We start from the raw sequence: 25,949 nt of genomic DNA, 5'->3' as shown, positions 1-25,949 counted from the left end.
TACTGTAAGATTTTGGGTTTCACTTTTATTCCTTAGAGTTCAGAGTGAAATTTTGAATTCATATCTAGATGATCGTATGACATCGTTTTAGTGACCAAATGTTCCTCAACATTCACTTCCTCCTCTTCTGGAGGACGGGGGTCAACTTCCTGCATGTCCATGACTTTCAGGAAGTCGTAGAACTCAAAAGCAGGACGCCAGCTGTCCCCACCCAGCGTTCCTGTGGAGACACGACAAAGCTGTAGAGTTCAAGGTAAAACAGATTTAATATCCCACTGCTCCAACAAAACCCAGAACTATGGTCGGATTTTAACAATCCATGTTACATTATTTTGAATCTGTTAAAAGTTGAAGGAATAGATCACGAAACAAGAACCTGCTGACTCTAATTAGATCTGAAATCTGTATTTGCTTGGAAGATGCAAGAATGAACATAAAGAAAATGGCAAAATATCGGGTTAAAACTGATTGCTTTGTAAAGTCAGAGTGGTTCTCTACTCCTCCTTGTGTTTTCTATAAAATGTTCCAATGACGGCTCACCACTCAGGGCGGTAATCTCTGGCGGGGGTCGCCACAAGCACTTCAAAACAATGTTCTGCATTCTAGTTGCATTTTCATTTATTTTGGAGTTGGCGCCCTCTTGTGTTTTCTTGCACTGTCAGAAAATGTCGGCGTACCACGAATGAAATTTAGATTTAAAGATTGTGTGTTAAACTAAAAGACAGTTTTATATTTATATACGCATATTCAGGAAAACTGCAAAACAGCAGAAACACCAATTTGGTTTAAATCTAGAATAAAAACCCACCAGTTTATAAATGAAACAAAACCAACATATTTGATGTTGATGATGAGACTCATCAAAATGTTGGTTTCTTGTTTTCTCAATTGTTCACTTCTGTCCTCTCAGTACCTGCTGGTGACTCCGTCCCATCCTCCACGCTCCGCAGCCACAGCAGCACAGAACCTGCCAGTATGGGAGTGTTGGGAGGATACTGGTAGACTTCGTCTCCACTGGGTAAATGCGTGAGCACCAACGCAGGAAGCGGCGGCAGAGAACCAAGGTATGAACCCAGAACAGACAGACCAGCTGGAGTGTGACCGCTGAAACACACGGAGGAAAGCTGTCGATTCTTTTCTGATGTTAAAGGAAATTATTGGTGTTGTATTTTTTTAAATTGATAGCTATTTGTACAGGTGGATCCAGCAGGGCAGGTATCTCTCCATCCTCGCGCCTCCCTGCTCCGACACGCCTCTCATATGGTCCACCAGCGCCTGGTTCTGCCTCTGCCCGATCTCGTCCTCTTCCTCTCCCACGAAGAGGAGGAGGAGCGCTTTACCCAGCGACAGAAACGACGGCAGGTTTTCCACGGTCAGCTCAGGCTGGGAAGAAAATGGGAATAAAATGTTAATCAGTGATATGTGACTGCAAGGTACGTAAAACGAAGAGTCAGAAGGAAACCCAGTTTGTGCTAGTTGTGCTGCAGCAGATGGAAATATTCAAGCAGCATTTATTTCTCTAAAAGAGCAAAAGCAACGTTTGAATCTGCTGAGGAGAAAAAAGTTCTTTTGTTTTTGCTGTTTTGTCAAACTTGAACATTTCAGTTCATCAAACCAGTTTAATATCAACTAATGTGGCTTGATTGCAAAGGTTGATGGATATCCATTAAGCAATATTCCTGGTAAACCTCATGTACACTGACGCACAGTGGTGGAAGAGTCATTATTTGGGCTTGTTTTGCAGCAACAGAACAACTGAATCAACCATTTATATTGTTATATTGTTTATAAGAAAAAACACACAACAAACTGGTTTGTATTTCTACATGATACTGTACTGACTGCTATTCTTTTGCCCCTTTTTAATCCTAAAGAGACACACATACCACTGGTTGGAGCAGAGTCGTGTGAATGTGGGTGAGCAGATCTTTAGATGACGAGGTCACAGGCAGCACTGAAGGGCGGTTCAGTTTCCCCCAAGAAGGAAACAACAACACCGCAGGAGGCTCCACATCATGCTCCACAGCCCTATGGAGGAAAATGTGTGGGAGTTTAAAAGTTTATTTGCTCATTTACTTGCTTCCGGAAGCCTTTTGTAACTCCACAACTACAAAATATCCACCTCTTACTGTTTATTCAATTTGCTACCCCATGTTTTACTCACTCAAACGCACTGGAAGAAAGTTTTTTGAATAACTTTTGACTCCAGCAGCGGCATCAGAGGAGAAACAATGAAGAAGAGACAATATGAAAACAGCAAAACGTGGAGTGAATTTAAAGTTGGTACCATTTCTCCACCAGTCCGTCTCTCAGCAGCCCAGTCAGAACTTCTCCACTTAATAACTTTGCTGCTTCAGTGAACACGGACAAATCTGGGAGAGGAAGAAAATGACAAAAAAATCAAATAATTCTTCAACCTGTCCAGTTTAACTCTTATCCGATATTAACGATCAACAGCTAGCAGGACACTGTGACTGTTCTGTCACATCAATGTTTTTCACTCCCACCTGTCTGGCTCTCTGTCCTAAACAAACCCAGGACCTTATGAGGCCTGAAACTAGCCAGGTCAGGAACTTCCTGAAGGAAAGATGTCACTTCCTCATTGGTAGAGAGCAGCAGAGGAGAGGGCATGCGGCTCCTGGTTTGGAAGAAAAAAAAACGAAACAAGGATATAGTTTAAGTTTTCTCACAATAAAGTTGGACATTTTAATTAATCCCACAAAGTGATGAAGTAATTATTAGCTGAATTACCCAAAATCAGATCCAACTGCTGTCAGTTGGATTTGTTTTAAGTATTCAACAAGCTGAGTGGAGATTAACTTCATCACTGCAGACAGAGTCTGCATGGCACAGCAAGATGTGAGATTAAAAAATAATTATTCCAAGCTGCAACATTTCCAAAGCATTTACATCAACTTTGAAGTTGTAAAAGTCTTGCAACAGAATATTATGACGTGTCCAAAACGCTGTGTGGTTCTGGATCGGTGTTCAGCGTATGTTCTATTATATTGATAATAATCAAATGCATTAAGTTAAATCAATAAATCCCCACTAGTTAGCTAGAAAAACATCTTTTCCGTTGGATTCATAAGCTCTTCTTTTGTCCTTTTCAGATAGTGGAGATGACAAATTCAAAATGTTTTCCAGAGGTTTTTGTGTTCTTACATCATGATGAAGCGATGCAGCGCCTCCCCGGTCAGCACACCAGTGTAGCGCTGGGCCGCCTGCTGAGGTTGGATCAGCAGAACGCTGGGGAACTCCGTGATTGGCTGAAACGGGACGGCGGTGCCAGGCTGAGCGGCGCAGAGGTCGGTCCACTCGCCACAGTCGACGACACACATCTGGATGACGTCAACCCTGGAATCTAAAAAAAAAAACAATCATATCGGAAAATCTGCTTTACATGAAATTTATTTGAAATGCAATTTAACTCCTCTGTGTGAATGTTTGTGAAAACAGTTCATTCATTCATGCCTTAAAATGTTTAAAACGTAAATTCTAAGAATAAATGTGAAAATAAATCTCTTCCAGGTTTTGTTGTGAACACAAACTGCACCTGTTGCAGGTCTCATCTGTTTACCTTCAAGTTTCTCTGCAACTTCAATGAAAGATCCGAGAAAAGCCATTGAAACAGCGTCCCCTGGTGGCCAAAATGACATCTTCTAATCACAGCGCAACAAACTGACAAGATTTAACTATTTAAATTGTGTTCAGGTGAAGGTCTTACATCTGAGGTAGAACAGCACCACCGTGAGGCTGCTTTGTGCAACTTCAGAGTGGAAGTTGTCAGAAGTTAGTTGTGTGACCGAGTCCAGGTCCAGGAAGTGACCTCGGTTTCTGTACACTTCCGCTGCGACTTCATCATCCAGCTCTCCTGGTGACACACATGTTCACACTCCTTTCTTTTCCATGCATCAAGTTTGAATTCTCTGAAGAAACATGGAGCAGATCTTCTAACCTGAATATGAGTCTTCCTCTTCCTCTTCTTCCTCCTCCTCCTCATCCTCCTCCTGCTTCGTAAAGAGCTCCAACACGTCGTCCAAGTTGTGTAAGGTCAAATATTTCACCTCAGAACTCTGCAAACAAAATCATATAGACAAATATTTTTATTCTGTGTGACTTTTTAAACTGTAAATGAAATAAGCTGCAGGATCAATTAAATTAATAAAAGCTCTACCTTCTCAGGCAGCCGGTAGGCAGCGTTGTACTTATTAGGGGTTTTAACTGCTGGGCTCTGCCTGATAAACACAAACATCAAACAAAACCTGAGTTACTTAAATCTGATTTACATGTGGTGTGTTTTTAAATCCGGTTGGTTCTGCACACCTGTGCACCAGCAGCAGCAGGGCGAGGCCTCGCAGCCTCCAGGCCAGAGCGCTGGCCGTGTCCAGGTCCAGGTGTTCGGTCGCAGGGTGAGAAAACAGGAAGACCTGAGGCGTCAGCTGGTAGGGGAACTGCGGAAGTGGGACTGACGAGGGATCGATGAACACTTCGGACTGATAAAAAGGTGAAAAGCCAGATTTTCAACATTTTTCTACTAGAAAAGTGACCATTCCAGCGTTTTCTGATGGACTGTAAATACCACAAGTGGGGCCTCCATAAGCTGCAGGAACGTGTGCATGCTCAGGGTGGACAGGGGCGTCCTCATGTGTGTCAATGGGCAGCGTTCAGAGGTCACAGGGGTCATGACAGTACCATGAACTCTACAGTGGACGAACCACACCCTAGAGAGCTGGGACGATTCATTAACTCTGGAAAACATGTTGTTATTGCTTTACAGCTGCAACTCCAATAAAAAGTATGCTTTTCACATATTTGTTAAAAGTATCATTATGTCTTGATAATGTAAAATTAGACAGATAATCTGTGAAAAAATTTAGCTCTTCTGCCTTTTTCCAACGCTAACTATAGAAATACAAGACTGAGTCAGAAACAACCAATCAGAGACAGGAGAAGGGTCTTAGCGCTGTCCATTGTTTCCTCTGCTACGCTGCAGCCTAGCCACAAATGCTAAAGCTACTTAGCATAGCCACTGATGACAGCAGATACAATTTTTTGCAGAATAATAAGTTGTTTCTTAGCCATTGGCACAGTGAAATTGATTTGACAGCGGTAAAACCCTCCTCCTGGCTCTGATTGGTTGTTTTTGGTCGGGAGCTGTGTGTAATAGATGATTAACATGAGAAAAAAGAAAACATACCCTAACTGCTTTAGTACCGGACCTCCAGTTATGAGGATGAACTGATATTTGGATCCGTAAACGTACGCCATCTCCATCAGCGATCTGTGTTCTGAGAAGCAAATCAGAGACGCCATGTGGTTGATTCATGTTTGATTTCTGTCATTTAGGAAAACTGATCAGTTAGGAGTGGGCTCAACAGAATAAAATCACCACAAATGTGTCATTTTGTTGCTTTAAATCTTCACCTTGAGTTCCAAGACTGCGAACGTAACCGAGAACAATGTCCTTTTTTCCTTTGGCAGTCTTCTCCAAGGCCAGCAGGTCGGCGTCCGTGTGGACGTACTTCACCTCGTCACGTAGAACGGCACTGGAGGGCAGAGGCAAAGCAAAACAAACATCGACAAAAATTAGCTTCCCTGAGTCGATTCTAATACAAATACACATCACACTTTTACAGTATTTTAAAAAAAATTTTTGTTTCTGTTGGTCTGTCACATAAAATCTCAATAAAACCTGTTTTTGGTTCGGAGACCATAAATTTTCAAGCTATGTCACTCAGTCACAGTGCAAATTGGTGCTGATACTCACAACAGGACTTCAGCCACTATGGAGTTGACATCGAAGACGGTGTCCAAGCTGAAACTCAAGAACTCTTTGCCGCCTCTACACACACAAAGACGCAAAACTGCAAACAGTTAGAATAACTCTAATGCAGTCAGGTGATATCCGTCTTTATATGAATGATTACTGAAGAAGCTTTGGAGAGCTTCAGTCATATTTGGTCTTATTAGTTTGTGGTTCTCTTCATTTCCACAGAACTATGGGGATTTAATCATTTTAAATTGTGGAGATCGTTTTCAGCAAACACTCTCTGAAAAGCTACGACAGATCATTTTCTATCTACACAACCTACCTGAACAGAAAAGCTCTGTGTTGTTGCTTTGCATCTGTACAGTATGCTCGAACCGGCTGGTTTTTACATGTAACCTACAAAACAAAACATTACTTTTTGTACTTTTATACTAACGATTACAGCAAACAGAGCTGACATCATGAACAAAGCTCCTGTCACCTTGCCGACTAGCACGCCGTAATCCTGCAGAGCTTCGACTGATTTCTCTAACTCCATCAGGAAGAGAGAGATAGTGGGAGAGACTAGAGACGACAGAGGAGAAAAGGGAATTATGTTAGGTTGACTGTATTCAAATCAAATCAGATTAATTTATGTCAGAAGATATTTACCTAAAAATAAACTGTTTTGTTTACCTTGTTGCTGAAAATAGAGGAACATCATCTTCCCGGACAGCAGTCTTTCCTGGAAGTCTGCAGCTGTGATTTCAATATGGTTCGACATATTGGCCTTTTCATGGCATCCAGCTGAGCTGATCCACAGCAGGAGGGCAGCAACACAAGCCCATATCCTTAACACACTGCACTGTCCTCTCTAGGAGAGAAAACACAATGAGTGGTGAACATATACACAAAAATACATAACAAGCACTTCTGAACCATGAATATGAATACCAACACAAGTCTGACTCATAATAGACGCATGAAATATGCAAAATTGTAGTTTTACTAAGACGTTTTAAGTTTTCAGGCAAAACACAGAATGCATAGTTAGTAACTTATCTTTAAAAAATAAAAAACACCTGACATTTACCTGAGAAGTAGGAGTTGCGGGAGGTCGGGGGTCATTTGGTGAAGAGGCCATTTTATTTTTCTTAGAAGAAACAGCAGAAAAATCCCAAATAAATTCCATGTTTTGGAATCTCAGTTTATGTCAGAAGCTCTAGGATATCCTGCTCCATCAACTAATGGCAGTCTGTGTGCTCGCACATAGATATTTCTTGTTCATTTTATACATTCAGGTTTCTTGCACCAGAAACGTAGGTCTCCGTACTTTTAAAAGCAAGATGCTCAATGCTATGTGTTAAGAGTGCAATATTCACTGTAAACGCAATGCTTCCTTTAATTCTTTCGAAATAAAAGCAGTATCCTAAATGTTCAAAGCTGAAAACTACTTAGTGAGAGCTTATATTTTGTTACGAAATACCAATAACACATGCCTTGATTGTGCGTGTTACATTTAGCTTCAAATTGATTATTTAAGAATCGTAATCTCGCAGAGTCTCAACTTGAAATGACGATTTTACTTTAGAATTTTCATACGCCATCTTGAACGTCTCACAGCTAGCAGAAACGCCCACTTCCTTCTGTAGACCAATCATATCCACGTATGACTTTCACTTCAACCAATCAGCACTCACAACGTGAGAGAACGTTCCTAGACAAAGACAAGTAGAAGCACGTCGGCTTGAAACGATACGTCAGCGCGTCCGCCATATTGTGGAAGGCGTTTTTATGTGGAAAACGGAACACAAATACGCTCGGAAACAAAATCTACGCTCAGTAGATATTTATGACTCACACACGGTAATCTATGTTGATTTCAGGATGAGAAATGGAGATCATTGGGTCCATACCGAACAATAATAAAACAATAGAACTGAGTGGTTATACCAATCACAGTGACGATGGCGCTGTATAATAATAATAATAACAACAACAACAATAACAATTATAATAATATGTTATGTGTGGGCTTATGCGGAGTCTATGGTTTTACATCTATGGTGGAGTTCTGGACGTAAAAAGCTGACATCATTATTGACCAATGGGATGGATTTGCTGTGGAGGCTGGTTGCAGAATCAGCCAATAAAATTGCAGAGTGGAAAAATAGGGGTGTGGCCTCTTTTTGCCCACTCAGGAAATGTATGTAGGAAACTAGCTTGAAACTGTGGCTCCACGCTCAGCTGTGTCTCCACGCAGTTGGTCGTTATCCTGAACCAAAATGGCGAACACCGACAGCCAGTTTCCGCTTTCGTTCGAAACAAGGGGGCTGGTCTAAAACTGCATCACAGCTGATCTGGAGGTTTTCCCCCCCTCAAGTTGTTTTTTTGCAGAGAGCAGCTTTGCAGACAATCACTGAGGCACCTCTCTTGTTTTTCTTTGGCTCCTTCTTGTTATTTTTAACTCAGCTCATTTTGAATGCCGAACCATTCATTTATTCACTAGTTTTTTTCCAACCGGAGAGCCAATTGTTGGGTGAATAATGCCACTTCTTTTCAAAGAAACAGTCTTTATCTCATTTTTGCGCGTGAATGCCGTTGCCTTTTTGCCCTCCATGGTAAATGCAACCCAGGTCTGACCCACTTTCAGCGTCTTTTCCCCCGCCCCCCTCACGAGCATCAAGCGGAGATGTTTTCGCCAGGAGAGGAGCTCGATGCCGATTTGTTTACCACTCTGAAGGAGTCATCCGGAGATGCGATCTCTCCAACGCTGGAGCTCAGTTTGACCACCGTCTACACCGTCCTCTACTCTTTCCTCTTTGTTTTCGTCTACCTGCAGCTCTGGCTCATCCTGCATTACGGCCACAAGCGCTTCAGCTACCAGAGCGTGTTTTTGTTCCTGTGCCTGCTGTGGGCAGCGCTGCGGACGACTCTCTTCTCTTTCTACTTTAAAAATGTGGTGCAGGCCAACCAGCTGCAGCCTCTGGCCTACTGGCTGCTCTACTGCTGTCCCGTCTGCCTGCAGTTCTTCACACTCTGCCTCCTCAACCTCTACTTCACACAGGTATGTGTGTTTCTGTGTGACCCGATTTCATAAAAACAGCTGAGCGTGCAGTCAAAAGAGAGAGCATTACATTGTAACTCTGGAGGAGCTGTAAAGATCCACAGGTCATGTTGACAGGGCAAACATTCCTCAGGAACTGCACAAAGCTGACGTTTATGTACAGTATGCGATACATAGGGGCGCCATGCTCGTGGGGCGCCATAAAACGGCCGAAAAATTACTTAGTCAGCATCTTCTGTATTTATAATCAGCTTGAGAAAATATGGACAATAACAAATTAGGCACCCCTCCCCTTCTGTCTCTTGCGACACTTAATATAAAAGCCATCCAGACCCTTTGAAAGCTGCCCTGTTATCAGTCGACATACATCAGAATGTACATAGTTGCGCCCCTGGCTGCTCATCACCACCATGTTGGTGATCAAACCTGAAGGAGAGGTGGATAGAGGCAAATACTGAGCAATACTGCAAGAAAAGGCTCCAGGAGACTTGAGATTGGGGTGGAGAAATGGTGACACTACTTGAAAGTTTAAATGTCCAATTTGACTAAACTTGAGGTGTCTAAGATATGCAAAGTGATTAGACATGCTCAAAAAACACTTGTCCTGACTGGTTCTGCAAAGTATTTAATCGGTGTCAAACATTTCAGATTTTTATTTTGTGAAACTGTTGCCAACCATGCATCATTTCCTTCCAATGTGGCGATCTATCCTATTATATCCCAATAAAATACATTGTAATTAGTGGTAGTGAAAGTTACATGAAATCGCTATCGGTTGCCTTTCTGGCACCATTTTGGACAAGTTTATCAAGCTGTTTTAGCTCACATGTCACTGAACTCTTGCTGCAGCACCAGATGGTTCATCATGCGGTGGGGTCTTGAGGTCAGATGTTTACATACAGTCATATTAATTTTGGTCTGTGGTTAGACTACACTCAAACAAGTGTTTGAGTGGACCATGTGTAGTCACTAATTATGTAGAAAACCAGGGGGAAGGAACCCAGTTGTTTGGTTGCAGCTGTTCAACATCTGTGCTGGGCACTCCAAATATCAAAAACCTGGTTTTGCAAAAGCCTGGTCCACTTTTACAGGCACTGTACAAAAGGAAGGAAGCTCGTCTGGCTGGATGAGTCGTGATTTGCTAATGCAACTCATGGTGTCATATGACTGCTGAATAAACATTGTCACCCATCCGCTGACCTCTGGCCAACTTTTCATTCATCCTAACCTTCAAGTAGGTAGATTTAAGAGAGAATTCAAATTTCTTCTACATGTGACTGAGTAATTTGCCAGCTTTATTGTTAATTATCACCATGCCTCTTCATTCCTGTCTTTATATCTGTAGGAAAATGTTTATCTCAGTCATGAGAGCATGTGACTGGCCAGCTCAGAGATGAAATCGTTCCTGATTGTGGTTTTATACGTCTGGCTGCTTCAGGTCTGAGTAATATATCAGATTCACATTTTGTTCCACAGCTCAAACTGGAAGCTGTTATAGTTTTTATAACAGCAGCTGCTCATACTAAAGCAGAGGTTGTGTAAAGCTTTGACCAGCTAATGTCAATTTAGATTCATTTTAACTATTAACGCACAAAAAATCCAAATATTTTCCTTGTTGTTACTGTAATAAAGTGTTTTCTTCACACAAAAACTGATAATAGTTGACATATTATGGGTTAATAGTGCAGATATTATGCTGCTCTCACTCAAAACGCTCACAGTCACACATTAGCTGTAATTATCTGTATAAATTGTGTCACCATATCATCCAGAAATAAAAATGAAATTGTTTCTCGCTTGTTCTGTGAGGAAGTTTGAGCGTTAAGATGTATTTATGTGGGCGTCATTAAATCTGTTTCATAAAGGCGAATTGAGGCTAAAGAGCTAACGAGCATGAAACTACATTCCCATTTTATGCAACTTTATTTTATTTTTTTTTTGCAGATGATACTCTGATTTGCCGTAACCTGCTCCAATTTGCAACATTTCAAAAGGAACAAAATCACAAATTTGACACAAACAATGCAATACAAGCACTATTTCTTCAGGTAATCTTGGTTATTTTAGATTTGGAAAAGTTAATAATTTTGCTAAAATACAATCCCCATAAACCATTTGAGGTTATAGAGGATTTCTTACATCCACACACTTCTTTAAATGGGTAGAAAATTAACTGGCTTCTTGAGAATCTAATGGGAAAACAGATTATTTGAGCGCCCTGCATTGGCACAGAAACATATGTAAAGGCCGCAGGTTTGGCATCGCTGCCCTCCATGTTTTACACGATTCCCTGCATCTTCACAGCTTCTCTGCATTTAATCATAACCCGATTAAAGCACTGACCTGGTTGATTCCTCATGCAATATCTTGATGAAATTGTAATTATATTGAAGTTAAGGGACATGCAATGTATTTATTTGCAAGTATGATAAGTATTTTGGACCGTAATTTAACCATTGATGAATTTTGGTATTAGCTGCTATGAGATTCTTAACCTAATATAAGAACTTCTTACACAAAAATCTGAAACAAGACTATATTTCTAAAATATTTCTAAACAGTTTTGTCTTTCATGTGGCAGAAAAGCTTAATTTTACTCTAGAAGAACATACAGTTGTAACAAAGAAAGCAATCCTATATCATAATATATATTTGACTCATAGACACTAACTGCATTTAAATATCATGCTGATCAGACCCAAAGGCCTTTTGTTTACTTTGCAGAGCAAATATATTTAACCAAAGTTGAGAAATGACCCGTGCAGTTTACCCCTAAGCTCACGGACATCGTGTCACAGCTGCCTAACATCCAACATTGCTTTCCTGATGAGTCACTTGTTTTAGTCTGCCTCTTAATAAAGGAGCAGACGGTCAAGTTCACACTTGGTTGCCTTTGCTGGGAAAAGACACAAACATTTCTTGTGTGCTAAGAGGATATGTAATCTGAAGTGCATTCATAAACCGAGCAGAAAAAAAGTCTACAACGCTACTGAATTGCTTTGCTTGCTTCATCTCTTGGTTATAAATTACCCCGTTGTGGCCTAGTTTGATCATACAGGCAGTTCATGTGAGTGGGTGTTGGTTTAAGATGTTTGAACTCAATGTTGTTACGTATTTAAGGACTTTTGTGGTCAGTATAAGCTGGTTTTAAATATTGTTATTATTAATTAAACGCTCTGAGACTTTGAAAAGAGAAAATGGTACGTAAAGATTGGACATACAACATAAAACATCTTGTATGTCCTTGAAAAACTTAAGCAAATTCGGTAACTAAAGGCCCAGAATTTGAACTAATGAACAGTTTTAGTAATTATGTGTTTTTCATACAGATGATAGTCAACTTGACCATCAAACTGTTTGACATCAAATCACTGTTTGCAGGAGATTTTCTTCAGATTTGTCTGTCATACATCCGGGATGAAAAGTGTTGAAAAACAAGAACGTATAAAACTGAAAGCAGATGGATTCAGGGGGATATGGATCATATTTTTAATTCTCCGGAGAGCAGCACGATCTGAGGAATCATCTTAATTCAGCCTTTCACTATGAGCTTGTGTCTGAATACTTCATTGAGCTCCAGGAATCTCCCTGAGCTTTGTTAGTTCACACTCTGGTTCTAAAACTGGCCCGCTCCGGCTTTCTGCGCTCCAACGTAGGTGGGATTTCTGTGAAACGGTTAAGTTCTGCATATCTTTAAAGCAATCTCTCATGTTTTTCTTTCGCCAGGTGATGTTTAAAGCTAAAGCCAAGTATTCGCCTGAGCTCACCAAATACAAGTAAGTCTTTGATTGGCTAGGAATGAAAATCAGAGCCTTGTTGGGTAATTTTGATAGCTGATAACAATCATTATCCTTTCTTATTATTATCACTGTGCGACTCTTCTCTCCATAGAGTTCCTCTGCGCCTGTTCTTTCTCTGTCTCAGTATATTTTTTCTGGTGGTGAATTTGACTTGCGCGTTGTTAGCTCAAGGAGCTCTGGTGCACTCTGACCCGCCAAGGTAAGCAGTCGTTCAGTCATTTTATATCTCGCTTCCACAGTAAATTATTTCGCTTGTATGTTGAGTCAATTTTTCTCTCTCTACACTTCCATGTGTTGCTCTTTGTGCAGCGATGGAGGGATCAGACATGCAGTCTTGGCTCGGGTCCTGATTAACGACAGCCTGTTTGTCCTGTGTGCCATATCTCTTGCTGTGTGCATCTTCAAAATCGCCAAAATGTCTTCTGCCAACGTTTACCTCGAGTCAAAGGTAGAAAGAAAGGCATCGTTCACTAGTTTTTGCTTTTTGAGGTTCTTTTTCAGAGATAAAGTCAAATTATTATTAAACATTTCTGTTGTTTGTGTAATTTGTTTTTGGAAAAATTAACCTGAAGTCAGAATTGCAATGTGGAGATGTGGGGATTTCTGAACAATCCAACCTCAAAATCCAACATGGCTGCCATGTTTTTCAAAATTGGAAAAATTAACAGGAAAGCCAAATGTTTACCATCTTCCAAATCTAAAATAAACATTTGTATGGCATTGATTATTATAGTAATAAACCTCAAATAACTAACATTGAAGCTAACAACGTCAGCTTGCACAGAGACTACCAAATCCCATGGGTTTTCTGACTTGTGTCTCGATTACAGGGGTGTCTTTTTAAGCTCTGATTTCAACCTCCAAGACAAATGAAAAATGCCACATTTCCTAATCACATTTTCACATTTTGAGTCTTGCTTGAAACTCTTTTAGCTGAAAACATTTAATTTGTATCCGAAGCTACAGTTCTTGTGAAAATTCATTTTTGTCAAACATACAGGAAGCAGCTTGTTAGCAAAGCTAACAGACTGATGATGCTAATTCAATGCTTATTATTTCTGCTAGCTAGAGCATCTTGCTGTTTAACATAGAAATAAATTAAGGAGAGAGTATTACACCATTGTTAGAAATATTGTGCATTATATTAAACCAAAATTGAGATTTATAAGCTAATGTAACTTGCGTAAGCCACATAATAATATGCTTAAATTCATGCTTCAGGCTTATAATTAATCGTTTTTGTAATGCTTGTTGACCTATATTTGGTGGTATAGCGCTAGAGCTTGTTATGACACAATGACTCTTCCCTCCAGGGAACATCAGTGTGCCAAGCGACCGCCGTAGGAGCCGTGGTGATTCTCCTCTATACTTCCAGAGCCTGTTACAACCTAGTGGTGGTGGCCCTGTCGCCGCAGGACAGACCCAGCCCCTTCAGCTATGGCTGGTACAGCGTCTCCGATCAGGTACTTCTACCTATACAACTAGTTTTTACAGCGCCTTGCTAAACGCAGCGCTAATCTGGGTCACATGAGAGCCATAAAATTTAATTTATTGGACAGGGACGTGCATACTTTTCAGCTGGAAAACATTGATGTTTGTGACGAAGACGAAATAGTGAATATTTTATGCATCTGGGGTGTTTGAGGGCGCATGTAACGCATCTTTAGAGAATTAGTAGAGCGGTGCTTAGCAGGGTAAAGGGTTTTGTCTGGCTATAAATAACCATGTCTGTGTATCCTGACCTACATCAGAGGGTGCAGGCCTTGAGACAGACAACACATTTTAAAGGAGTTCCTTGTGTTTGTCAGACAAAATAGACTCAATAAATCAATTTGGGTATAATCTGACTTTAGTTACTAAATTTATATAATAATGATGCTCTGCAAATGTAATGTTTCTCAACAAACAACAGTTATGAATAGCCTCTAATCATGCTTATGTTCTGAATTTCAGACTCTATATGAAAAAGATTTAAATATTGATCCAAAAGAAGCAGAAAAAATGAAGAGATTTATTGACCAGCAGGGGGAGACACCTGCAATTACACAAGAACTTCAGGAAATAAAGACAAGCGTGGATTGGATGTCATGATGTTTCAGTTTTGTAAATTTTTTCATATCAAAGATCCTCTGTTTTATGCATGCTACACTTTTCAGATTATTTCAAAATTATGAACTACTTTGTATTGGTCTGAATCCCAAATAAATGCATCGGAGCAGGGTTTCCCCTCCTGTATTCAAAGCATGGTGGGCCACCAGGCTTTACTTGTCCCCCACCAGGCTAAGCATTGCTTATTTACTTAAGTATTTTTTAAAATGTTTACATTTTTTAAGACTTTATAGTTGGTGTTCACGTATTACTCTTCCAATCTTTCAATAATACAATTATGAAGTGATATTTTGAAATTTCCTGTCAACTTTAAACATTTTCCAACTCAAAAACATGACTGGCTGCTGGATGAATGACTGAACTAACACCCAATCAACGGGCTCAGCAAGTTTTCTGGGGGAAACTTTGTGCTTTTAACATGACAACTTGAGGAAGATAAATGCTTTGGTGGATTCATTCTCTCTGTTTGCTTGGTGACATCAGGTTTCATAATTCATATTGCAAAATGCTTGTGCTTTAAAGGCAGACATACAGAAGATCAGCGGTGAGGGATACATTGTTTTTGGGATTATTTTGTTCTTCTGGGAGCTGCTGCCCACCAGCTTAGTGGTGGTTTTCTTCAGAGTCCAAAGGCCTCACCAAAACCTGGTAAACTAATCATCTAGAAGTCAAATTATGCTGCAGATTTTTTCTTCTTCTTCTTCTAGAATAAAAACCTGGACTCTGTTTCTTTCAGGCGCCAGGCGGCATGATCAACAGCCACAGTTTTAGCTCTAGAGCTTATTTCTTTGATAACCCGCGACGGTACGACAGCGATGACGACCTGTCAAGGAGCATCAATAGCAGATCTGATCGAGCCAGGTGAGCACCAGCACAATGTCCAAATAATCAACATCAAAGACGGGTGGAAAAAGATTGGGCTTTTTCTGTCACTAAACCATTTTTAAAAAATGTTTGTTAGTAAACTTACCTTCTTGTCCCTTCCATTCTCAGTCTTCTGTCCACTACGCCTCAGATGGCAACGTCCAGCTGGTATGGCTCTATTCAACGCAATGGGAGTCTAGCACCGGGGGTGGCCTCCGCCCAGCAGCTACCTCCTTCCACGGCCCCACTCCTGTTTGCCCAAGGAAACATCCAGAGTCACCATCATCACCATCACAACTACTACTCAACCCCACAGAACAACTACCAACATCATCAACATAGTAACTATTATTCCACGCCGCAGAATTATTACTGCGGATCGCAGACGTATTTCTGCACCCCACAAAATTAAGTAGGAACCATTGAAGACTGGATGAGAAGATTACAAATGATTTAATCTTTTTGTCCCAATTTTGCTTGTACAGCTGCATCAACCCCAGCACTTTTCAATTAAAAGTGCTGACCACACAAATGGCTTCAACAACTGTGTGAAAATGTGGCGATACAATAAAGCAAGAAAGTTGGAACTACAAGAATACCAGCTTTTTTGAGGACTTCAGCACAGAAGAGTAGCATTTAACCACCACCAATAGGTGGAAAACTGAAAACATTTCTTTTGAATGCTTTGGTTAGAGTAAAATAGAGACTGGAAATATTTGTGGCCAGATAATCATTCCACTTTTAAATTTCAATGGTAAGGAAACATTGGCAGCCGCTAATTTGCTCGTCCTAAAGCTGTCAGTCAACAGTTCGGGCCGTAGCAACACTGTTAAACAAAATTTGCCAGTCTTGTTTGAGGTATTGGCTCTTTTACAGACATTTTACAAAGTCTAAAACGCTGAGTGTTCGGACTCGTATGACAGGAATTAGTTCATGCTAATTCGCCAGTGCCTGCTGAAGTTGGAACTGTTAGTCGTGGTAGCAATAAGCCAAAAAAAAAACCCCAACAACTTCAAAATCAATTAAAGAAATTAAAACCTTTTATTGTTTAAGTCAATTTATCACTTTTATTAAATTGTGGTTGAGTTCTGTTGAAACACAAAGAGAAAAATAAAAAAAATACTGTTAGGAAATAGCTAATGCTAATTTGCTGAAGCATGGAGAGTTAGCATTGCTAGCATAAAGTCTAAACTAAAAAATAAAAACTTTGTGTCACTTAGGTCAGTGTGTTATTTTTATCAAAAATGGAACTTAAGTTCCGGGGCAAAACAAGTGCTAATATGCTGTTGCTAAAAGAAAAAAAAGTTAAAAACTTAAAATTAAGACAAATATGTAAAATTTTGTTGTATTAAATTAATTGCTATTATCAACTTGATCTGAATAATTTTGCAATACAAGGAAAACAGTGTGAAAAAGTCTCATAAGAAATTAGCCAATGCTAGCATGACTATTTGGTTAAATCTGGGATATTAGCACTGCTAGCAGTTAGCACAAGATAAAAAATAATCTGAATTTAAAATGATTGGAAATGTTACAACTTAATTCAGTTTATTAATGTTTATAAAACTGGAATATAATTTTGTTGCAACATAAATTGAAAATTGCAAAAGAATAAATAAAAATAATGCTAGTTAGCGCATCAGATGCTCAATTGCCCCTACATGGGTAATGGTTCCATGTGACTTATATAAGCTCTCATAATTATCAGTGTGTATCCTTAGACTCCATAAATGTCTGTAAGATTTATGTCTATCTAGCTGATTAGGTGTTTGCTCTCATTGCCTGGTTTCCTCTGTTGACTGACAAAAAGTCATTTTCAGTTTTCTTGATTACAACATGGATTCCTTAGTATACAGGAAAAACATGAGACTGGGGGTGAATGTGAATCCCTTCAAGGTGGCGAAGAAAGCGTACAAAGTACAAGAAAGGAGGGATCTGTAAAGCTTGTTTGCGACCAAAAGGATATTTAATATGATCAGTTTTTGTGAGCTGTGAGGCAGAAATTTGCACTTAGTGGAAGATCACCTTCAGAGAAAAAGGTTTTTGAGCCTGGAATGTAGGTTTTTCTTCTCATATCTTATATTTTCTTCTGTAATTGTATGTACTCTCTTCTATTTATCCTACAAGGAAGAAAATGTCAATGTGCCATCACATTTTGTCATATCAGATAGTTGCATTCCTTAAAGAAAATATTTTTGCACAAGAATTAGTCAAAGGATGTATGCTGTTGTCTGCTTCCATGCCAATCAGTTTTATATGCGTGTTGTGATATTTTTATTGTAGGTGGTGTGTGCGTGTTTTCAATATTTGTCTTTGATGTTTAGTCAGCTTTTATACATTGTTTTTATTTTTTCTAACATATTTTGTAGCTTTATGTGTTTCCCACATCCTTCCTGTTTTTGTTTTCACATCACAAGTTTTCTGGATCTTATGACAGCCTGTTTTTAAATTTTAATTTTTTTTTTGTGGTGTTGTTTACAACCCACTTCTTGAACCAAAATCACTGCATCTGTGGTTAATTACTAAGAAATACTCGCTGATGTCAAGCAAACCTAAAGCCTGGACTGAAAGTGTTTCTTATGCTGCTGTTTGCGTTTTGAGGTTCCATTGCTTTTATCACCAAGTTATATCGGACTTTAAAGTCCAGTGAAGGAGCTGAAGTTCTCATCGTTTGGGTCCAGCTTTTTAACAGCGGAGCGAAATGCATGTTTCTGCGTCTGTGCGCATAATTTGCCACCGTTTCTCTAGCAAATCTGGTATTTGTGTGAAAGTGTTTTTAATCTGTCTGCCACACAGAAAATGCAGTGATAATTTCCCTATCAGTTGTTTTATGGTATTGATGGTTATATCCGTGGCCATACTGAATGTAACCAAATCACTAATGATGTATGCAAGACAAGCACTACCATGTTTTAATAAAGGTCTACTGCACTGTTTAGACAATAGTAGTAAATATAAAATGTCAAACATACAACTGCAAATCAAACCGTTGCACAATGTCCTTATTGTTTCCGCTGTAGTTTGACTGTTGCCGACCTCTTCCCACCAGTATGCACAGTCTGTCATGTGGCAGATTTTATGGACTAATAAGATTAAGAGGATCATCGTATCTGGAACTGGACACGAGTCTGGAAGAGCATGACCAGACATACTCTTCCAGGGTTGCCGTCCTACCTGAATGAAGCTTTATTCACTGGAAAGCACTTCTGATGTTGCTAGAAATGTGAAGTTGTTAAGAATTTGCTAAGAGCTAAAATTATTTGGTGAAAAGACAGAAAGTACCATAGCAATGAAAGGATTGGCCCAGTCAAAGTCCATGATGAGAAAGATGACAAAAAGGTGAAAATAACTTTTTGTACTCATGTACATTCTTTAAAAAACAGTTCAACCTGTAAATTACTAGAATATCCTTTCATACATGTATCTGTACTTCTACTTGCAGGACATTAAATGGTGAAAATTTACTCTTTTCCATCATTTGGATTATAAGCGTCACCTGAAAGTAGTAATTTATTTTTGGTTAGAAAATAAACATTCCTTAAACATCAAACTGTAATAAAAACAAACACTGTAGGACAGATAATTTGACACAGGAAGTTTAACGTAAACAAATGCTGATAATCTTAAAGGACCCTGGTGATTCCGTGTGCGATCAAAAAGGTAATTAATGCTGAATGTTATGACATGTAGTTGAAAAGAACCATTTTATTCTCTGTTCTTGTCATTCAGCCTTTTTAAGCACTAAATTTTATTTTCCCAGTGTGTGATGAGGCTGTAAATCAAACAGATTGCTTCACAAACTCTTGGCTGAAATACTCAGTGTTGAAAGTGACGACGCGATGAAAAACGGTACCATAGGATACAAGTAAAAAATATTTAAGGCATCTTGGTCATCAGACCTTGGAATCACCAACCAAACAATGAAACATTTTCACAGTATTTCACAGTAAAAAACTGGATCTGACCAAGTATTTTTTATACTAGTTTTTAGTGCAAATATTTTAATACACATGAAATAAGACACTAACTTATAATCTTTCAGCAAGATATAGCTATAGTTAGTAATCCCTTAATACTGACAAAAAGTTCTATTTCCATTGGCAGATAATTTCACTTATAACAAGATATTTTCCTTTGCTGTAAGTAAAATAATCTGCCAGTGCAACCAGAACTTTTTAATCAATATCAATGAATTATTCAGTTGAAACAAACTTATATTTTGCTGAAAGGTTATCTATAAGTTAGTTTTTGTCTTATTTCAAAAGTACTAAGATATTTGCAATAAAAACTATTTTTTCAGTGTCCAAATTTGATGCAAGGCACAGTGAAATGCATTGATAATTCCAAGATTACTGTCACTTAAAGTACTTCTTCTTCTTCTTCATCGCTGCTGCTGTCCCAAGAGGCGAAGCTCATCGATCCCCGAAGCAGTAGCTTGCGCCTCTGTCAGGATTCCTCTCTGGCTTCCTGGTTGATCACATGATGGTATCCCCTGTTGCTATTGGTCTCTTTGTGTCGGCAAATGACTCCGAGGAGGACGGCGATGAGAGCGAGGAGCAGGCATCCGGACAAGGCCAGGCTGATGATCACTTCTTTAAAACGGAAACAAGAAAAAAAAGAAAAGAAGTGAGGGTCACCCAGAAGCTGATTGTCAGTGTTGACGGCAGCGGCGTGTGGGAATCTCACGTCTGTCTCTCCCCTTTGATGGCAGCTGACACTCCTTGTCTCTGTCGTCTGAGATGAACGGCTTTGTTATCCTCGCGAAGTCCTCTAGGGGGCAGACATGAGCGCAACCTGGCAACTGGACTGGGTACGGCGGCACGCTGGTGTCGTTGCGATAAAACATCGACACGGACGCAGATCTAAACACACGCAGGAAATTAGTGCAAATAATCTCTTATTTAGTGACATATGATGTCAAAAATAAAATACCGACCCATTGTCTTCCCTGTACAGTTCAATTATGTGGCAGGAGGCGTAAGGCGCCTGCTTTCCGTTGAACACATTCAAGCTGGTCTGAAGAGCAACTATGGTTGTGTCGTGCTGTGCAGCAACCAGAAAAAACAACTTCAATCAGTCAAGCTTATTTGTATTTCATTTCAGGCAGTTCATCATAAAAACATCATAAGTGGGAATCCAGTAACTTACAATACATTTTGTGAAGTGCCATTAACTAAAACATCAACTACGTTGATAAATGTTGCTGTGATTATTGGTTTAAAGCCACTCCAAACAGGTGGGTCTTTTCAGAAATCAGTGTTTCGACTGTTTTGCAGTTTTATGGAAGCTTGTTCCAGATTCAGTGCAAAGAAGCTGAATGCTTTAACTTCAGTTAAAAACCTAAATCGGTGTGAATTATCAGTATCTCACCGCTGAGAGCATCATCAGTTTTAATTGACGTTGTGGGTGTGGGGCGGCCATCTTGGTGAGATTCTTCACAATTTCCCCCAGCAGGAGACCTGGAAGAGAGACAGCAGCTCTCATTTTTCCATCGAGTGGAAACATGTTTTTATATGTTTGTGGAAAAATCCTCCACAAATCGGAAAAACCACTGATAAATAATCCTTATGTGTACGTGCCTCCTTGCAGGCGACTCTTCTCTTGCTGTTTGTAAACCCCGAACAGGAGCTGCAAACATTCAGCATTTATAACCGTGTTAACCCTCTTAAATATCAGAAATCTCAAAGAAAAGCTGAGATGTTGCTGCGACTTCTACCTGAAATCCAAAGTCTTTCAGAAACCTGAGCTTCTCCATGACGTTGGGAGTCACCCATTCTGGAGCGGACATGTTATGTCGAGACTGAGGACGAAAAACAAACATACACAGTGACTAATAAATATCAAACAGAGACACCCTGAAGACGTCAAGCAGGTTTGAGCGACTTTGTTTGGAATTATTTCTAAAGGTGAACACCTAAAAAATGACCCAAATTCTAAATAAAGGGCATTTAAGGTGAATAATTTGCTTATTTTTAACAATTTTTCATACCATGATGTATTCATTCCCACATTTAACAACTAAAGGCATATTTTACCCTAATATGCTGTTTTACATGATATATTTATAAATAAAAGTCACTCTCCTTCTGTATTATCTGATTCTGTAAAAAATAAAAAAGCTGAAAATTGCTTGATTTTAAATGTTGGTTTTACTTTTATGTGTGTGTTGGGATTTTTACCTCGCAGAATAGTGTGTCATACACACTCCACACTGATTCCACATTTGCTTTCTTCAGTCCTGTTTTATTTTTTACCATCTCTATAAAGTCCTAAAGAATAAGGGAGAAAGAATTAACTTTCCTTGGAAATTAATACATTGTTTTTAATAGTGAAACAGATTCTCTTAAAAGAAATATTTAAGAAAGAGGAGAAATTATGTACCCGGTATTTTGTTGTGACATTGATAAATTCTGCTGTGTTTTCAGTCTCATTCATCAGCTGTTCGTAGCGAGGACAGTCGTTCAAAGGAAATGAGAGCAGCTGAAAAGAAAAATAATTACACAAAATCAGGAATCTGCAGTTTCAGCCAGAGAATCGGATAAACCCAAAACACCAACCTTTTCTTCGTTTTGCGGTACTGTGTGTACCGGTATGGGCTGCCACTTTACACTGGGTTGAAATATCTGCTGACCTTTAGGGGGGTAGAGGCCTGCACAACAAAACGACACACTGAAGGTTAAGAGTCACTTCATGAGAAAAGAAAGACAGAATCCAGTTGTTCAGACCTGCCAGGTTGGCTTCAGCACTCATCAGGGTCCGATCAACGTCTGTACTGCGAACTAAAATCTGGTGGAAAAAGAGAAAACGTGTTTAGGTGTTTGCTAATTCTCACGTGATCGAGAATAAAGGTGGTGTTTCCATGTCTCACCTCGTGACGGATGTAGGATTCATTGAGGAAGTCTTTGTACCGCGTCCGCAGATACTGACCCAGCTCATACTGCTGCCTCATCCCGACCTTTAAACACAAATAGAAACATCAGACTCTGGTACTAATGTACTCGAGTCAGTAACTAGTTACATTTACTCATGTTTACTTGAGTAATCTTTTGAAAAAAATTACTTTTGGAGTATTTTCAACTGTGCTGTACTTTTTACTTTTATTTGAGTAATTTTTTGAATGAAGTATTTCAACTTTTACTTCAGTAATTTTACTATGTACTAAACTTAATTCTCTACCCACTGTGAGTAACTTGTCTGAATGAGGAACGAGCTTGTTTTAACCTGCATGAAAGTATTTGATTCAGATTTTTTTGTTATTTATTTGAATTATCTTAATTTTGATCCATCTGATGATGTCATTTTGAAATATTAAGTGATAGATGTTTTGATCTTTTTACCAAATATTAGCTAGTTTTTACTTCTACTTTAGTAAAAATATGTTGAAGTAGTGCTACTCTTACTTGAATACAGGTTTGGGTACTTTACCCACCTCTGGTTGTCAAGAGCAAAACTCAAAGCTATTTTACCTGCGATAGCTGTCCAAAGCCCTGAGGCCAGGCGCTTTCTTGGTGAGGGTCAGTAGGAAAGGCTCTCACTGGTGACCTGTCACCATGTCGAAACAACTGGAGGAAGGAGGAGAAGAAACTGAAAATGCAGGATCATCAAAATTATCAGCTGACACCTTTGTTCCACTTTTATCTGTGTCAGTAATGGTTTTAGTAAAGTCAGCTGACTGCAGGAATTCCCAAGTATCTTCCAAAAGTTTATTTCATTCAAATGTGGCAGCGGTGCAGCTTGAGCCCTGCGTGGCCTGCCATGTGCTCCTTCAGCGAGGTCGTGCTCCTGAACAGCTTGCCGCACAGGGGGGAGCACTTGGAGCTCCCGTGGGACCTGCGGTGCACGTCCCACCGCAGGGTCCAAAAGCTTTACAAGCAGATTCTTTAAAACCAAGGGTTTTGTAATCATATCTCACTCTCCTTGCAAGCTCAATAGTCCAGTAAATCAGGTCAAAGTATTTTCTTTGACTTACCACAACAGAGCTGACACTTCAAACTTTCATAGTTTCACTACTCAGTTCTCAAGCCGCCACAGGGAAGTGCGGCTTGCCGGTTCGTCCCACATGAGATAACACCCCAACCAGATGCATCCATAACAACCAAAAAAAGACAAACCAGGTGTGCAAACTCTATTTGTAGGCTGGATTATCCGCTTCAACAGTCTTAATCTAGTTTGCTTCAGGTTTCACTGGAAACCTCAGAAACTAGGTGACGGTTTCTACGAATGCGTATGGCCTTTTGACCCTGATAAGCAAAATTAGCAACAACTGTAAAAGATATAAATGGGAAAAAATGCCTCTGTTCTTATTTTGTATTAATCAACTATGTCATCCTCAATACAGATCCAACTTTGCACAGTAAGACATGACTAATCTCAAATGAATTTCAGTCAGAAAGTCTGTCTGTTCTCTTAGGAAAATAAGGCAAAGTAGATAAAAATTGATTTGAATAACAATTGTATTCAGTTATCTTGCACGCTGCACTGTTTTTCTTTTTGTGTGTGTGTGAAAATGCTGTTAAAAACAGAAGTGGAGGTTGGCATACTATTAAAAAACAGGAAGTGACTTCACATTTAACACAAGGAAGAAAAACATGATAATGCCAGCTAATAACAGTTCAATAACTTCTGTCTTCCTGATTACATTGTGCTGGCTGAGCACGATGTAATAGACTGTTCATATTACTTTATGTTTCTTCAAACATGTCATCTAACACTTTGTTCCAAATATGTTAGTCTGAACTAAACATTAACATTACTTAAAAATTAATAAAACATATACTGTTTTAATATGTAGTGCAGCTTTAGAGAAGCTTACTGTTAGGTAGCCCTATAAACCAAAATATGTGACATTATTAAAATGAACGTAATCCAAAATGGTTTATTTTCGAGCCGAATTTATTCAAGTGAATCAAAAATCTCACAACACTCAAAAAGTTGCATGATTAACCAAGCATGTTGACACAAGCGCAAATGAAAACAATATTTAACACATTTTGAAGGCAATTCTGTAGAGTTCAGCCATAAAGGTGCAGGAACGGACAGCTTCAGTAGCGTCACAGCAAACATTATTGACACTCACCACTGTAGCATAAATTAGCTGTCTTCCAGCAAAAACTTGTTCACATGCAGAGGCCAAAGAGACGAGAAGAAGCGCCGCCGTGGACACCATGTTTCCGCCGATGGTGGTTCGGCTCTGCTGTGTGTCGGGTGTCTTTTCCTGCTCCGAAGTAGAGGAACGTCAGCTAGCCGTTGCTAGCATCCACTTCGGAGAAGACCGGAAGTGACAGAAAAATAATAAAAACGTGAATAAACTGTAAATAAAAAATTGTTCAACAAAATTTTTAATTAGAGACATCATTAAGCTACATGAAGGATTTCGACAAAATTTTCAAGATCTTGGACGATAAAAGATAATTACACTTTATCACCACGTATGTTTTGAAAAATACAAACCGGAAGTGGCTTCTTATTTGTATTCCGTTTTCCGCTTTAATAATTTGGTTGGGTGTGTGCAGTTCATGAATTTCAAGGATAGTCATTCTTTTAGTCTCTTCAGTTAAAATTAAAATTTTGTTAAAAAATGTTTGTTTATAAAAACTCTTAAAGGATCACACTTTTCTACCAACTCATGCAGACAATTTATTCTCCTATCTTTCCTAAAGAACTGTTTGATCCTACACATCTATAGACTTTTTGTGATTCCTGCAAAGGAAAATAGCCATGCAGCAATAAAGTCTTCAGTCTTGCCCTAACTTTATTAGTCTTTAACCTGATCCAGATAATGTAACAAGTAAGGAATGCTCCTAAAGCACAGTTTCTGAGCACAGCTCTTATCCCACAACTCCCCACGGGTGTGATGGGACATATGGTGGACAAGATCCAAGATGGACAAGATATGTCGTATAACTCCTCGTTTTGCTCAGACATTTCGTATACATATGAGAGGGGGTGAAATGAGCTCATGGTCCGTCTGCAGATTTGCTGTGGGTAATTTCAGCTGTTCTCCTAAGGTTGACCTTTAATGCATTGCAGGTGTTCGGTGCGTTGGAAGGCCGTTTTAGTTAGATGTACTTCTTCACCTTTGCAAGAAAAGCTGTATAAAAATTGTAATATTCACCCTTTTCAACGACGTCACTGAATCATTCCAGGCGCCATGATGGACGTCAGAAGTGAGGGACGCGAGGATTAAACTGAGCGACTAAAATTGATTTCCAAAGTTGTTTTTGTCACTTTATTCATGACTTTTGCTTGTTGGAGTTAAGCTAATTTTTCTTTGAACGTCACACACCTGGTTGGGTCTCATAGACGGCGGTATTTACAAAAGTTGGACACAGCTAGCTTAGGAACAGTCGTCAGTTGA

At 39.4% G+C, this 25,949-nt stretch overlaps 3 protein-coding genes across 7 annotated transcripts; 1 reads left to right on the top strand and 2 right to left on the bottom strand.

Moving 5' to 3' along the window:
* Window positions 1-15,771, bottom strand: txndc16 (thioredoxin domain containing 16). Of its 3 annotated transcripts, none has more exons than XM_055059571.1 (21): window positions 15,699-15,771; window positions 6,846-6,905; window positions 6,449-6,626; window positions 6,255-6,337; window positions 6,096-6,169; window positions 5,771-5,845; window positions 5,428-5,549; window positions 5,201-5,291; window positions 4,583-4,751; window positions 4,327-4,496; window positions 4,178-4,238; window positions 3,959-4,076; window positions 3,728-3,874; window positions 3,581-3,640; window positions 3,166-3,364; window positions 2,508-2,638; window positions 2,288-2,372; window positions 1,887-2,028; window positions 1,196-1,383; window positions 914-1,104; window positions 1-220 (listed from the first exon to the last, which is right to left on the bottom strand). In XM_055059571.1, exons 2-21 carry the CDS (start codon window positions 6,894-6,896, stop codon window positions 33-35), a joined length of 2,523 nt encoding a protein of 840 aa, XP_054915546.1. In that variant the 5' UTR covers window positions 6,897-6,905; window positions 15,699-15,771; the 3' UTR covers window positions 1-32. The 3 variants fall into 3 exon arrangements, with proteins under 3 accessions (XP_054915546.1, XP_054915547.1, XP_054915545.1); XM_055059572.1 differs by lacking the exon at window positions 15,699-15,771 and adding an exon at window positions 8,486-8,579; XM_055059570.1 differs by lacking the exon at window positions 15,699-15,771 and having other exon boundaries at window positions 6,846-7,099.
* Window positions 8,145-19,056, top strand: gpr137c (G protein-coupled receptor 137c). The gene is made up of 8 exons (XM_055059573.1): window positions 8,145-8,819; window positions 12,546-12,595; window positions 12,711-12,818; window positions 12,929-13,067; window positions 13,933-14,082; window positions 15,251-15,376; window positions 15,465-15,589; window positions 15,722-19,056. Exons 1-8 carry the CDS (start codon window positions 8,445-8,447, stop codon window positions 16,002-16,004), a joined length of 1,356 nt encoding a protein of 451 aa, XP_054915548.1. The 5' UTR covers window positions 8,145-8,444; the 3' UTR covers window positions 16,005-19,056.
* acp2 (acid phosphatase 2, lysosomal) lies at window positions 15,699-25,949 on the bottom strand. 3 transcript variants are annotated; one of them, XR_008608128.1, is made up of 15 exons: window positions 25,707-25,946; window positions 24,669-24,851; window positions 23,059-23,154; window positions 22,461-22,547; window positions 22,318-22,378; window positions 22,150-22,241; window positions 21,974-22,072; window positions 21,772-21,861; window positions 21,309-21,392; window positions 21,172-21,220; window positions 20,963-21,051; window positions 20,529-20,635; window positions 20,279-20,454; window positions 19,961-20,184; window positions 15,699-15,842 (listed from the first exon to the last, which is right to left on the bottom strand). XR_008608128.1 is itself a non-coding variant. In XM_055059576.1 (14 exons), exons 2-14 carry the CDS (start codon window positions 24,756-24,758, stop codon window positions 20,039-20,041), a joined length of 1,263 nt encoding a protein of 420 aa, XP_054915551.1. In that variant the 5' UTR covers window positions 24,759-24,851; window positions 25,707-25,949; the 3' UTR covers window positions 19,090-20,038. The 3 variants fall into 3 exon arrangements, 2 of the variants coding, with proteins under 2 accessions (XP_054915551.1, XP_054915550.1); XM_055059576.1 differs by lacking the exon at window positions 15,699-15,842 and having other exon boundaries at window positions 19,090-20,181; window positions 25,707-25,949; XM_055059575.1 differs by lacking the exon at window positions 15,699-15,842 and having other exon boundaries at window positions 19,090-20,184.

Source organism: Poeciliopsis prolifica, unplaced genomic scaffold, assembly GCF_027474105.1.
Source record: "Poeciliopsis prolifica strain line A6 unplaced genomic scaffold, Auburn_PproV2 SCAFFOLD055, whole genome shotgun sequence".
Lineage (NCBI taxonomy): Eukaryota > Metazoa > Chordata > Actinopteri > Cyprinodontiformes > Poeciliidae > Poeciliopsis > Poeciliopsis prolifica.
Note: the sequence above shows the minus strand (reverse complement) of the source record. Positions and strands in the feature narration are given on the sequence as shown.